General features: G+C 33.4%; 2 protein-coding genes across 3 annotated transcripts in view; one reads left to right on the top strand and one right to left on the bottom strand.

The window, feature by feature from the left end:
* Positions 1-2531: 2531 nt before the first annotated feature.
* The window catches only part of LOC120780353 (venom serine protease-like), an 85990-nt gene continuing 75172 nt past the window's right edge, over positions 2532-13349 (top strand). Inside the window, exon 1 of the mRNA XM_040112646.1 lies at positions 2532-2911. Within this exon, the coding sequence (XP_039968580.1) occupies positions 2647-2911 (265 nt within the window). The 5' untranslated portion in view covers positions 2532-2646. The remainder of the gene's footprint in view (positions 2912-13349) is intronic.
* Positions 7001-8340, bottom strand: LOC120780352 (putative nuclease HARBI1). Of its 2 annotated transcripts, none has more exons than XM_040112644.1 (2): positions 7865-8340; positions 7001-7809 (listed from the first exon to the last, which is right to left on the bottom strand). In XM_040112644.1, exons 1-2 carry the CDS (start codon positions 8114-8116, stop codon positions 7081-7083), a joined length of 981 nt encoding a protein of 326 aa, XP_039968578.1. In that variant the 5' UTR covers positions 8117-8340; the 3' UTR covers positions 7001-7080. The 2 variants fall into 2 exon arrangements, with proteins under 2 accessions (XP_039968578.1, XP_039968579.1); XM_040112645.1 differs by having other exon boundaries at positions 7868-8340.

Below are 13349 nucleotides of genomic sequence, written 5' to 3'. Positions count from 1 at the left end.
ACGAATAAGAACACAAAGCGAGTTGCTGAACACTGGAAACTCGGCGCGATTCTCCTCTCCTCGTCGCCCCCTCGCCTATAAACTAAGAGTTGCCGCAACAAAAGTTGCCGTGAGTGATAAGGCTCTAACACAAGAAAGAATATATCGGGTGATTTTTTAAGAGCTTGATAACTTTTTTTAAAAAAAAAACGCATAAAATTTACAAAATCTCATCGGTTCCTTATTTGAAACGTTAGATTGGTTCATGACATTTACTTTTTGAAGATAATTTCATTTAAATGTTGACCGCGGCTGCGTCTTAGGTGGTCCATTCGGAAAGTCCAATTTTGGGCAACTTTTTCGAGCATTTCGGCCGGAATAGTTCACTGAATTTCTTCGGAAATGTTGTCTTCCAAAGCTGGAATAGTTGCTGGCTTATTTCTGTAGACTTTAGACTTGACGTAGCCCCACAAAAATAGTCTAAAGGCGTTAAATCGCATGATCTTGGTGGCCAAACTTACGGGTCCATTTCTTGAGATGAATTGTTCTCCGAAGCTTCCCTCAAAATGGCCATAGAATCGCGAGCTGTGTGGCATGTAGCGCCATCTTGTTGAAACCACATGTCAACCAAGTTCAGTTCTTCCACGGCAACAAAAAGTTTGTTAGCATCGAACGATAGCGATCGCCATTCACCGTAACGTTGCGTCCAACAGCATCTTTGAAAAAATACGGTCCAATGATTCCACCAGCGTACAAACCACACCAAACAGTGCATTTTTCGGGATGCATGGGCAGTTGGCCACCAAGATCATGCGATTTAACGCCTTTAGACTATTTTTTGTGGGGCTACGTCAAGTCTAAAGTCTACAGAAATAAGCCAGCAACTATTCCAGCTTTTGGAAGACAACATTTCCGAAGAAATTCGGGCTATTCCGGCCGAAATGCTCGAAAAAAAGTTGCCCAAAATTGACTTTCCGAATGGACCACCTAAGACGCAGCCGCGGTCAACATTTAAATGAAATTATCTTCAAAAAGTAAATGTCATGAACCAATCTAACGTTTCAAATAAAGAACCGATGAGATTTTGCAAATTTTATGCGTTTTTTTTTTTTAAAAAGTTATCAAGCTCTTAAAAAATCACCCGATATAAAAAATGTGCCATTTATGTGTCCATAGCTGTACATACTTATATTATTTCTGTGGCACATTTGCCTGTATGCTAACGAAAGAAAATACGAGCCACATTTGTACAAACATTCATAAGGGAATAACAAGGACCCAAAACACCCGTCTTATCTTGTACGTGCAGGGTTGTTATGGAATTAAAAATAACTCCATAGGTCCCGCAATCACCATACATTAATCCTATTGAAAATATCTGGAAGTTTTTGGAAAATCGTACTCGATAACATCGAATTTCATCAAAATAAGCTGGAACATGGACTTAGTAGTTCAAAATATCCGGAAATAATACTAGAAATTGAGTGGGGAGCATACATCGATGTCTAGGGACAATAATAGCAACAAAATGTAGGCCAAAAACCGCTAAAACTATTGTAATTACTTTTGATTTATATAAATAATCATTAGTGTACGTAAGCTTTATTGATATAAATTATGCCCAGCTTAAGCATTAATTTTTTTTATTTGTGTAAAAAAATATATATTTTGATATGCTAAATCTACATCTTTTGAAATGGATAGAAAAAAACCACAAAATGTATTCATTTTATAACAAATAAACGTGTCGTAATTTAATAGAACTAGGTGTTTGTAAACTTTATTGGTCCACTGTATATAACGCATACACTGATCGACTTATTCGACAGAATGTTTGTTACAAAAAAGAAAATCATTACACATACGGGTATGTGGTAAATGAGAGTTACGGGTAGTATCGATCCGAATTTATCTAATTTTGTCAATAATGCACACTATTATATGCCACATCTTTATTTTTACTCAAGCTACAGCTCGCACGGACGGACAGACACACAGCCACCCGAATTTAAGTTTTAAGTTAAGTTTTTTGGAAAAGCATAAATTAAAAAAGATCGATTGCACAATGTGTACATATATTACAAATTAATATTACGGAACTCTCGTGTTCTTGAAAGATTACACGAAATTCAAAACTCATTTACCAATAGTATACACAATACAAGAACAGAAATAACGAAATGTATTTGTGTATATGCAATATAACAGCAGTTACAGGGTTATTTTGCTAAAGCTCAAGAATACGAAAATTAAAAATGGGTTTTGGTGGAGCATGTTTTGTAGTCATTGCTTACGCTGCATCTCGACAGGCGAAAGTTTATAGCATACTAACCGTCAAATCTATTGCCATTAACGGTATTCTAACGTCGACCAAGATAAATATTTCTTAATAGGTCTGGCATTGCATTTTACCAAACTCTCATATAAGTATACTATTACTTTTTCTCATTGTATTATTATTAAATGTTCTCTCTCCAATCTAATTATTACTAAAATTGTTTTTTTAAATATGTATTAATTTTTTTGTTTAAGTTATTTAAAAATAAATTTGGTATTATAGGTACATTTAAACTGGCATTCTATTTTAGATTTATGCCGCCCTGAGTGCGTTTTTATATTCGTGATAATTTTTGTTTGTAAAACAAATTAGGTCAAAATGTACGTAAGATGACAATGCATAGTCGACTAGCAGTATTAATACTATTTTTTGGGGAATTTATTTTTGCAAATAATGAATTAAGAAACAGTGAAATTTTTTATTCTAAAGAAGGATTGAAAAACACAACAAATGCCTTAACTGCAGAGAGAAGTGGAAAATTTCTTTTCGATGCAATATTTCGAATCAGCTCAAGCATTACCAATGCTTTCGGATATGAAGGAGAAGAATACTCTGATTACAATGAAGATATTAATATAAAGACTTGCGAATGTGGTAAGTAGATTTACATATGTACATATATGTGATGAAATGCCACAATAATTAAAACCAAATATGAAAATGATGTTCGAATATTTAAAAGTAACAACTCCCTAAACGTTGGGGATAACGCGAAGATTTACCTGAAGACGAATAAATTGGGAAGAAGAGAAGTAGTGAAGTAAAATAATAAATATATTTCCGACTATGTTAATGTGGTGTTGGGGATCGGCTTGAGTAATAACTCATTGAGTGTGTTCCATACGTACCAACAAAATGTGAGAAAAAATTTACGTATGAACTAGAGTTGCAAAACTATCAATAGTCAATAGTCCCCGATGAAAAAGACTAAAAAAAAATTATCAAAGTTACATATGAAATTTTTCGTTTTTAAAATGCTTTTATTAGCTTCACTTGTATGTATGTTTGTTTGTAACTTTTTTAAGTGGTACTGAAACATAGAATATTTGAGCGACACTATACGAAGGCGGTAGTAAGTTTAAGCAACTCACCAAAAAGATGCGCTTAAAAGTATGCAACATCTATATAAAACTAGTTTTGGTGACATTTGAAAAGCATATGTATATACTGAAATATATGTATGTATATCCTTAAAGAAAGTATACTTTATATAGATATATGTATATATAACCGCGCACCAGAAGAAATAATACAAAACATGTGACTTTTAGGTAATAAAAAAATTAATACTTATAATAGAATTTTTGTAGAAAAAAAAATTCAGATACTAGTTTTTTTTTCTACAAAAATTCAGATACTAGTTTTCAAAACGCCTCCGAAAAGCAACTGCAATAGAAAACTCCTTTTTTTTAACTTTGATTGTCACGTCGATGTCAGCTTTTCAAAAACTGTCACCGAATCTAATGGCGGAGAATGCGATTTAAGTTATATTCGTTTATATTTCACAATATTGGTAAATCTCATAAAAGAAAAAATAGATTCTTTTAATATAAAATAAGAATTCGTAAAAATGTAGAATACACAAAGAAATATTCTACCTACCTAGTATTTGAACCCCATGTAACAGTGAAGCTTTGGAAGAAATGACTCGATTAAGAAGTAATAATTCGTAAAGTCGTCAATAGAACTTGGTGACAAATAATATAACAATTCGTCAATGAAAGGTAACGAGTAGATATTAAATGCTGCCTAATTATCGATTTACTTAACCAATATCAAATGTCATAGTTCATATTTTAACAAATTTAGGGTTTCTCACATCAAACTAAAAAATTAAAAATAAATATAGTTTTTAAAAACTAAAAAAAACGCTTTTAAAATATATCAAATTAAAAAGTGAAAAATAATTCTTTGTATAAACTAACAATAATAATCAAGGAAAAATTCCGGCATTATTGTGAGAAAAGCGTGGGGAGCTTTGTGACATATTTTTCATATATCGAGCATTCTACGCTATTTTCACAGTAATGCAGGAATTTTTCCTTCATTATTATTGTTGGTTTATACAAATAATTATTTTTCACTTTTTAGTTTGATATGCTATAAAAGCGTGTTTCTCAGTTTTTTTAAGCTATATTTATTCTTTATAAATCAGAGTTGACGATTAAAAGAGTAAATATTTTTTGCCACTAACTAATGATTCGGTGCAACCGAAGTTACCGCTTTTACCTGTTTTTGTTTAAAAATAGTAGTTTGCTAACGTTTATAGCTTTTGCGCTATTCTCCTATCTAATATTACCTGTCTTCGATTTCTCTACTAGTTTCTGCTCTCTTGTAATAAAATTACATGTAAAAGCAACAACAAAGTTTTCGAATTCAATACAAACAAGAGAGTATGCGGTTACCTCATTAAAGTGAATTAACTTCTTTCTTGAATGCTATCAATAGAGTGATTCAAAAAAAAAAAGAAATGTGCTGTCGTGGGACACCAGGTAGGAACGAAGTTCCTTCGGATAATGTAGGATCGATACAATTTGCAAAACAAATTGTGCTTAATTTTATGTAGGTTGTCCTGATTTTTCTCTCAAATTTCGCTGATTAGTTTTTATTTAAGTACAGATAAGTATTATGAAAACTCTACTGTCGTCCTACTGCCGTCGGCAAATATAGGAAATATTCAAGTTAGCGGGAACGGCAACTGTCGGCCTGCAGTCGTGTAGTCGTGCAGCTGTCAAAATAACAGTGTCCATAAGAACGTCTGTATTTTAATATTTGACAGATGTAGTTTGCAGTCTGTCGCGCTCTATGTGTCCCGCACTTCACTCAAAACTAATGTGCATATACAATAATGTTACAGATTTTCATGCCTAATTATTTTGCAAAACCTAAAGGTAGGCTACAACTAGCGATCTTACAGTCTTTTTCTTACGGGTTATTTCCTCAAAGCCTGCGCCAAAAAATATGCAACAATTCAACTCCCCATAAACGTACTTAGTGCAAGCACAATTCTCAAGTGGTGAACACAATGACTGCGACAGCATGGCCGGCATGTACACAAGACAACACAGCTGTCCACAATATCGTTGTGGCCATACTAAAGCAAGGCATACACGTACCAATTATTGTATCAACTTCAACGAGTTGAACAACTGATTGCTACGTGTATGGGGCAGTTGTATGAGTTGTATCAACTGGTTGGATGAACATCAAAATTTTTTGATATTTTGTCAAGTTGGTTGTGTTAGTTGGATCGCGTTTGGGTTGGTCGTGCGATTTCAAACGATTTCGCCATTTTATTTCGGCTGTCAAACAGAGCGCGTCTACGGAGAAAATAAAAAATAAAAATGAGTGAATGCGATCGAGAACTCCGCGAATTTATCGAAGTTTATAAAGCCATGCCGGAGCTGTGGAACAGCAAACTGGACTGCTACAAAAACAAAAATGTACGCCGTAAAAGTTATCAGAAACTTTTGATAGAATTTAAAAAAATAAAAAACGATGCATCAATAGACGAATGAAAAAAAAGTTGACAAATATGCGTACTTGCTATCGCCGGGAGCTCAAAAAAACGTTACAAAGTGAATCTGGTGCAGGAGTTGATGATTTATACATTTCACCTCTGTGGTATTTCGAGGAGCTCGACTTTTTGCGAGACCTGGAAATACCTGTGTCTGGTGTAACATCCATCAGTTCGGATGAAGAGGAAGAAGCGTCCGTTCCCGTGGTATGTTGAAAAAACATTTAAAAGTTTTATTGTTTTTATTTATGATATTATGTTTTTTTACACAGCAATCTTTGAAGAAATTTAAAAAAGGGGCTAGCGAAAGACGGAGTTTCTAAAGAAAGCAACGGAGCATTTGGAGACATCCAAAAAACAAATGGATGAAGCGGAAATTTATGCAAATGCATGGGCTTGCATGTACAGGCAAATGAAACCGGAGCAGCAACTTTTTGCAAAGCAAGCAGTAGACGAAGTGATGCTGTTGGGCCGATTTGGAAAATTATGTTTCAATTATCTGCACAGTCCTTCAAGCTCACCAAATATAAGTAGTCCGCATGTATCACGAACTACCTCGCCTTTTTTAAGTAATGACTCGCCATTTTATATTTCAACATCTTCTGTAAGTCCAACTGAATCAACATCACGCTTTTCACATTTTACTTCTTTGCCAACTGGAAGCCCCATACAAGCAACATCACATTCGCAACCTTTAACTTCTGTGCCCATACAAGCAACATCACTTTCGCAACGTTTTACTCCTGCGCCAGCTATAAGCCCCATACAAGTTCCATCACATTCGCAACGTTTAACTTCTGTGCCCATACAAGCAACATCACTTTCGCAACGTTTTACTCCTGCGCCAGCTAGAAGCCCCATACAAGCTCCATCACATTCGCAACGTTTTACTTCTGTGCCCATACAAGCAAAATCACATTCGCCACGTTTTATTTCTGTGCCAACTGGAAGTCCTGTAGAATCAACATCACAAACAATTGAAATAACTCCAGAGTTACATTTTGCAGATGAAAACGAAAGTCAATACACAAGTGTTTTTGATTTGTTGAATGACTCCCAATATCAATTAATAAAAACATATTAAGATAGAGTACATACATATATTTTATTTTATTTTTCTCATTTTTTGTTTAAATTATTTTTTTACTTCATTTTTTATGTATTAGTTATAAGAGAATGAATATCAGTTTTATTTAAAGAACACAACCAATTTAACACTATTTTATACATATGTAAATAAAAGGAATTAAAGAGATTTCAGTTTTTTGATAATTTCACAATATTTCAACCTTATTGTTTTGGCCTCATTAGATGCATTTCTAGACAGCGTTGGTTCCATTTCTGACAGCTGAATATTTTCATATTCAAATCGATTTGAGTTTGACTGGCACCGTAAGTAGTTGTGTAAGTAGCAACAGGCAAGAACAACTGTAGTAACTTTTTCAGGACATAAATTTATTGTCGTTTGAAGAAGTCGAAAACGCGATGCCAAAATACCAAAAGCGTTTTCAACTTTAACCCGTGCTGAGCTCAGAGTTTTGTTAAACAGCATTTCATTCTCTGTCAAATTGTTGTGACCAAATGGTTTTAAAACATTTTTCCTCAAAGCGAAAGCCGCATCCGACACAAACACAAAAGGGAGTGAATCTTCGTCTGCAAGCACTGCTTGTGGTTCCAGTAAATTTAAACTTCCACTTTCCAACTTTTTGAAAAATTTCGAATTTCCGAAAACGCCTCCATCGGAAATTCGTCCATTTGCACCTACATCTACCATTAAAAAGTTGGAGTTGCTGTCAACAATTGCCAACAAGACAATACTGAATGTCTTTTTATAATTGAAATAAAATGAACCGGAGTTAGAAGGACGTGAAATATTTATATGCTTTCCATCGAGCGCGCCTAGACAGTTGGGAAACATCGACTTCTCATAAAATTGATCAGCAACAGCCATCCATTGCTCAGGTGTTTTAGGAAGCTAAAAATATATTTTGTGTTAAATAAAATGTATAACTCGGATATTCTTTATATACCACCTTAATTGAGTCTTTTAGAACTTTTATAATAGCCTTGCACGTCTCAATTACAATTTTACCAATCGCTTGCGCAGATATTGCTGTTGGAAATTTTAGGTCTTCAAATGAGATTCCCGTAGCCAAAAATCGTAAAGTTATTGCCAAACGATTCTCTGCACTAATTGCTTTTCGCATTATTGTGTCTTCTATTTCAATAAAAACTTTCACTTTCAAGAGAAGATCATAAAACACTTCATCGCTCATGCGCATGTAATTCTTGTAGTCCTTTGGCTCGGTTTCTCTCAACGTCTTCAAAAGCTTGTTATATGAAAATTAATTTTTATTTTGCAACCACAGTTTACACCATTTTCTTTTTTTCTGAATTCTTTTTTGCTCCTGTTCTTCTTCTTCCGCTAAAACTTCATTTATAATAATTAAAGCAATAACTTCCGAACTCATGTTTACGCTACGAATTGAATATTCAAAATGAAGTTGGCCTCCAAATTGTATTAAAAGTTGTGTCGTGTGTGGCGACAAGGGCAATTTCTAGCTCAACTCAATCAACCAACTAATTGGTGCGTGTATGCCTTGCATAATACATACATACCTTTCACTTCAATGAAATTTTAATATTTTGTTCAAAGTGAAATTTTTTATGCAAAAAATAAGTAAAAATAGGCAGTGGTGTAGCTACAACTGCGGGCGCCCGGGGCTAAGGATGTTCTGCCGCCCCCCTTTATCTACCTACCTACAAGTTTCATGAGGTGGTTCGAACAAAAGTGAATTTTTACAAAATTTCTTCAATATTAAGTATATAAAATTTAGGAACTAGAAGCCACGCAAATTCTGAAGTTCCAAAATTCTCACAATACGGTTTTTGAGGAAATTGATAGTAAATTTGCAAGACATATTATTAAAAGCTATAAAAAAACCCCATTTTTGCCCTATATCTTGTACACTTTTGACACAATTTGCAGGAATTTTCGCCCGAATTGGAGTTTTTAAATACCATTTTTGAAAAGTTGGAGAAATAAAAGTATTTGTTACATTCAAAGCATAGGGTAACTGTGAGAGTGACACGTCGCTAGAAAAAACTAGAAAAGTGCATCTTTAAGTTCTATGACTGTTTTTAAGAAAGATACATACATATATGTAAGCCAAAAGATATAAGACAAATTCAAAGACTGAAGAGTATTCGAGTAACAATTAATATTTTTCATTGTTATCCAGATTATTACATTGGGAGTGTACAACTCTTTATCTTTTATAATAAATTTTGTAAAAAAATTTGTTGAAGTATTTTTATGAATATTAAAAAACAGCGAAGATCGTTTTGCCGCCCCCAAGACATTGCGCCCGGGGCGACGGCGACAATAATGTTACAGATTTTCATGCCTAATTATTTTGCAAAACCTAAAGGTAGGCTACAACTAGCGATCTTACAGTCTTTTTCTTACGGGTTATTTCCTCAAAGCCTGCGCCAAAAAATATGCAACAATTCAACTCCCCATAAACGTACTTAGTGCAAGCACAATTCTCAAGTGGTAAACACAATGACTGCGACAGCATGGCCGGCATGTACACAATAGACTTCTGCATGGATGCACCCATAACGGCAAATGAATTACTTATTCTAGAAGTGGGCACACTTCTTTTTCTGCACAGTATAATTGAGTGTAAGTGAATAGTGAAATATTGACTGTATTGACAGGCAGTGTTTCCACTCACTCCATAGTTGTACAGCTGTTAATGATTACAGCAAAATTGGTGTGCAGTCAACGCACTGTACAGTGTTTTGGTGTACAGTTTACTTACTGTACAGTGAGAGAAGCTTCATGACTGGTATGTCATATGCAAGAATAAGATAAAAAAAAACATTAGTTTTATTTTTTCATTGAAAATGTGTTTATTATAAAACATAGAGCTTAGCAACTAATAATATTTTAATTCAAAGTAATTATATTAATTATTTTATGCTACAAAAGATTCTATATTTAATTCATTAATATTGGAATGCAGAAACATTATTTTGTTGACCGGGCACTATATTACCACAAATATACAAAAGACATTCACAAACATATAAAACAACAGATATTTCTAGTTACAAAATAGATTTGTATATAATATAATGGCAATATATAATTTTTGCGCAACAAAAACTTACAGTTTCTTGTGCGTTCATTGCACGACCGTCGTTTTCTTTACCATCCATGTTTGTGTACGTGTTGAATAATACTGAACTCATCTGCACAGTTGTATAATAGCACAGGCAAGCTGTCCTTATAGTTTCACTTAATGTACATCGTATTAAAAAAATGACAAATGTAGTACTCACTCACAAGGAGTACAACCATATACTGTTCTCACTCTAAGTGAGGTCAAGAAAAATTCTGTGCTACCTACTTCTGCCCTAAGAGGTATACTGTACAGCAAAGAATGAGTGCAGTATTTTTAAGAACACTATACTACTGTACAGTTCTGTCAAGCTAGATATGGGTACATTCATGCAGAAGTCTAGTACACAAGACAACACAGCTGTCCATTTTGCACGTACACAATATCGTTGAGGCCATACTAATACTTTTCACTTCAATGAAATTTTAATATTTTGTTCAAAGTGAGATTTTTTATGCAAAAAATAAGTAAAAATTGGTAAATATTTTTTTGTTTTAAATTATCAATTGTTATTACAAATGATATAATAGAGCTATAATAGAGCTATTTTATGCTTTTATTTGTAAAATAACGTCAAGTTTGTTAGAGCTGTGAATAATTTTGCATTTTACATATTAGTGGCATCACCACTCTACCTCCTCTTTCTATCTTCCATTCTACTGTCAACTCTACTGTCGTCCGACTGCCGTTGGCAAATATAGAAAATATTCAAGTTAGCGGGAACGACAACTGTCGGCCTGCAGTCGTGTAGTCGTGCAGCTGTCAAAATAACAGTGTCCATAAGAACGTCTGTATTTTAATATTTGACAGATGTAGTTTGCAGTCTGTCGCGCTCTATGTGTTCCGCACTTCACTCAAAACTAATTTGCATACACAATAACAGAGAACGTATATTTATAGAGAAGGTCCAACAACGGACAAGCGTGTAAACTGTCAAAAGCTAACAAAATGCGATGAGCGTGTTTCACCACAGCTAGCTCAGAAGGAGAAATTTTAACAGTGGCGCGTGAACAGAGTTGAGCATTAAATGAAAAATATACTCAGAGACTTACTTCGATTTTACAGCGGCATGCCGGCCTTTTGGCTTATATTTTTATGCGTTTATGTGCAATTATATGAATTGATTTGAAAATTATTTTTTCACAAATTGATTACTTTTTAATTAATTAACTAACTATTTTATATAAGGCAATATTTTACTCAATGTTAAATTAAGACCAAATTTTTAATTATATCCTACATATGTATGTACATATGTTAGATATAGTAGATATGTATATGTATGTATGTATCTGTGTAAAATACTATCATAATATATAAAAAAAATTAGTAATATAGTATATGTATGTACATAAATCATACTTTTTATAATTTAAAACTTATGTACGTATTCATATGCACATGTAGCATGCACACACGTACATATGTATGTACATATGTTCAACGCCTTCAGGGACTCAAATCATGACATTACTTATTAGTATTGACATGTGTGCGCTTTATGTGTTGCGTATTATACGTTTATATGCAAGCATATATGGATACATATGTATGTATTGATATGAATATCATTTTTCATGTAAAACTGATAGCATTCTAATAAAAAAATAAATATTCACATCTTATGTTTCTTGTTATTTCTTTAATATTTACATATGTAATATACTTTTCTGCTAAATAGTGTTGTATTATATTGTTGCTAATAAAAATTGTATGTGTTACAACATATACCATTTATAACTACATATGTATGTTTGTTTATTTGTCATCATATTTGTCTTACATAATCATGTATGTATATGCAGATACATATACATATGTATGTATGTATGTATGTAAGTAAAATTCAAATATAAGTAAATCATGATGTCACTCAACAGTTATAAAATGTGGTCGCACTGCTCCATATGTAAATACATATGTATGTATATGTACATGTACATATAGCCGAACAAACAATGTATACACAAACCTACATACATAGATATATGGGCATACACATGTAAATATGTCACCAAAAGACAACAATCGTCTCGAAAAGCATCAGCAGCGTCACAATTCAATATGGCAGCCAAATAGCCAATGCCTAAATTTATAGTAAAACACGCAAGAACAACATTTTCATTCATGAACGCAAACGTATTTTCAACAGGCACACGTGCTTCATTCACAAAAGCAAACACCATTACATCTCCCCGATCATGCCTTTGCCTACAAGTGTCTTTTCGCCACGATGGCAAAAGCTAAAAATCATAAATTGAACAATTTCTGATATTTGTACTGCAGGAAAACAGACAATCCCGCAAACTCGCAAAACACAGAAAAGAGTGACAAAGAATGGCAACAAAGTTCTCGTTGATTTAAAATATTTGCCAAATCTGATATATATATTTTGCCGTGGCTCGCAAAAATCTGCGTCGATATGTATGCAAGCTCATACAAAAACATACATATTTACGCTAGTTTGTTGGCGAAGCTGTTATGGCGGCAAGGGAAGCGGCGACGATTGGCGTTCGTTCGTTCGTTTTTTTCGGCACAGCATGGACAATACATAACACAATGTTGTGACGTTATTCGTCGCGTCAGTCCTTCGAAACATTGACTCTTCGACAAAATGTGAGCTTCGGCCGCTGATTGTCGTGACAACGGAGATGCGAAAAGATGCGTGCGGCACTTGTTATGTGCGTCTGCTTGGTGTATATATAGATACATATGTTGTATATGTTTTTGTACACGCATGTGCACTTTCATAAGTATATGATCTGTTGGCTTTTTTCCATTTACACATGCCTCGTTGTATATGAACAAGGGTTGATTTCGCACTTGCCCATATGCGATGTCTGTATGTATCTACATAAGTTTAAACAAATCAATGTCAAGGTTATTGTTTTCAGAATATACTTATATGCAAATTTTATTGAGTTATTATTATTTAAAATTAACAATTTAAAGATTTATTAACAATTTGTTTTTATAAAATGCTGAAAAAAATGTTAAAAAAATTATAATGCAGAATTACGAAATTGTCCATTTGAAATGGAAATTTCTCACACGACTTAATATATAAAAAAAAGTCATTGAATTTCACTTGCTTTTTTAAACACAAATGTTGCACTTAAACAAGATGGAAACAACATTTGTGTTTAAAAAAGCTAAGCTCAGTTGCAAAGCTATTAAAGGAGAAAAATAAGAAGAAGAAAAAAGTACCTGAAAATATAACAAGATAAACCTGAAAATAGAAGAAAAATCTGAAAATAAAAAAAACCTGTAAATAGAATAAAATGCTAAATATTAAAAAAAAGTAAATATGTATATTCAATGAATT

Source organism: Bactrocera tryoni, unplaced genomic scaffold, assembly GCF_016617805.1.
Source record: "Bactrocera tryoni isolate S06 unplaced genomic scaffold, CSIRO_BtryS06_freeze2 scaffold_25, whole genome shotgun sequence".
Taxonomy (NCBI): domain Eukaryota; kingdom Metazoa; phylum Arthropoda; class Insecta; order Diptera; family Tephritidae; genus Bactrocera; species Bactrocera tryoni.
This window is presented reverse-complemented; position numbering and strand designations above follow the sequence as displayed.

Excerpts from the sequence above, each read along its gene's own strand:
- LOC120780352 (XM_040112644.1), bottom strand. The coding sequence starts at position 8,116 with ATGCGCATGAGCGATGAAGTGTTTTATGATCTTCTCTTGAAAGTGAAA. Across the intron at positions 7,810-7,864 it reads TAAAAGACTCAATTAAGGTG|CTTCCTAAAACACCTGAGCA; the intron begins GTATATAAAGAA and ends ATATATTTTTAG.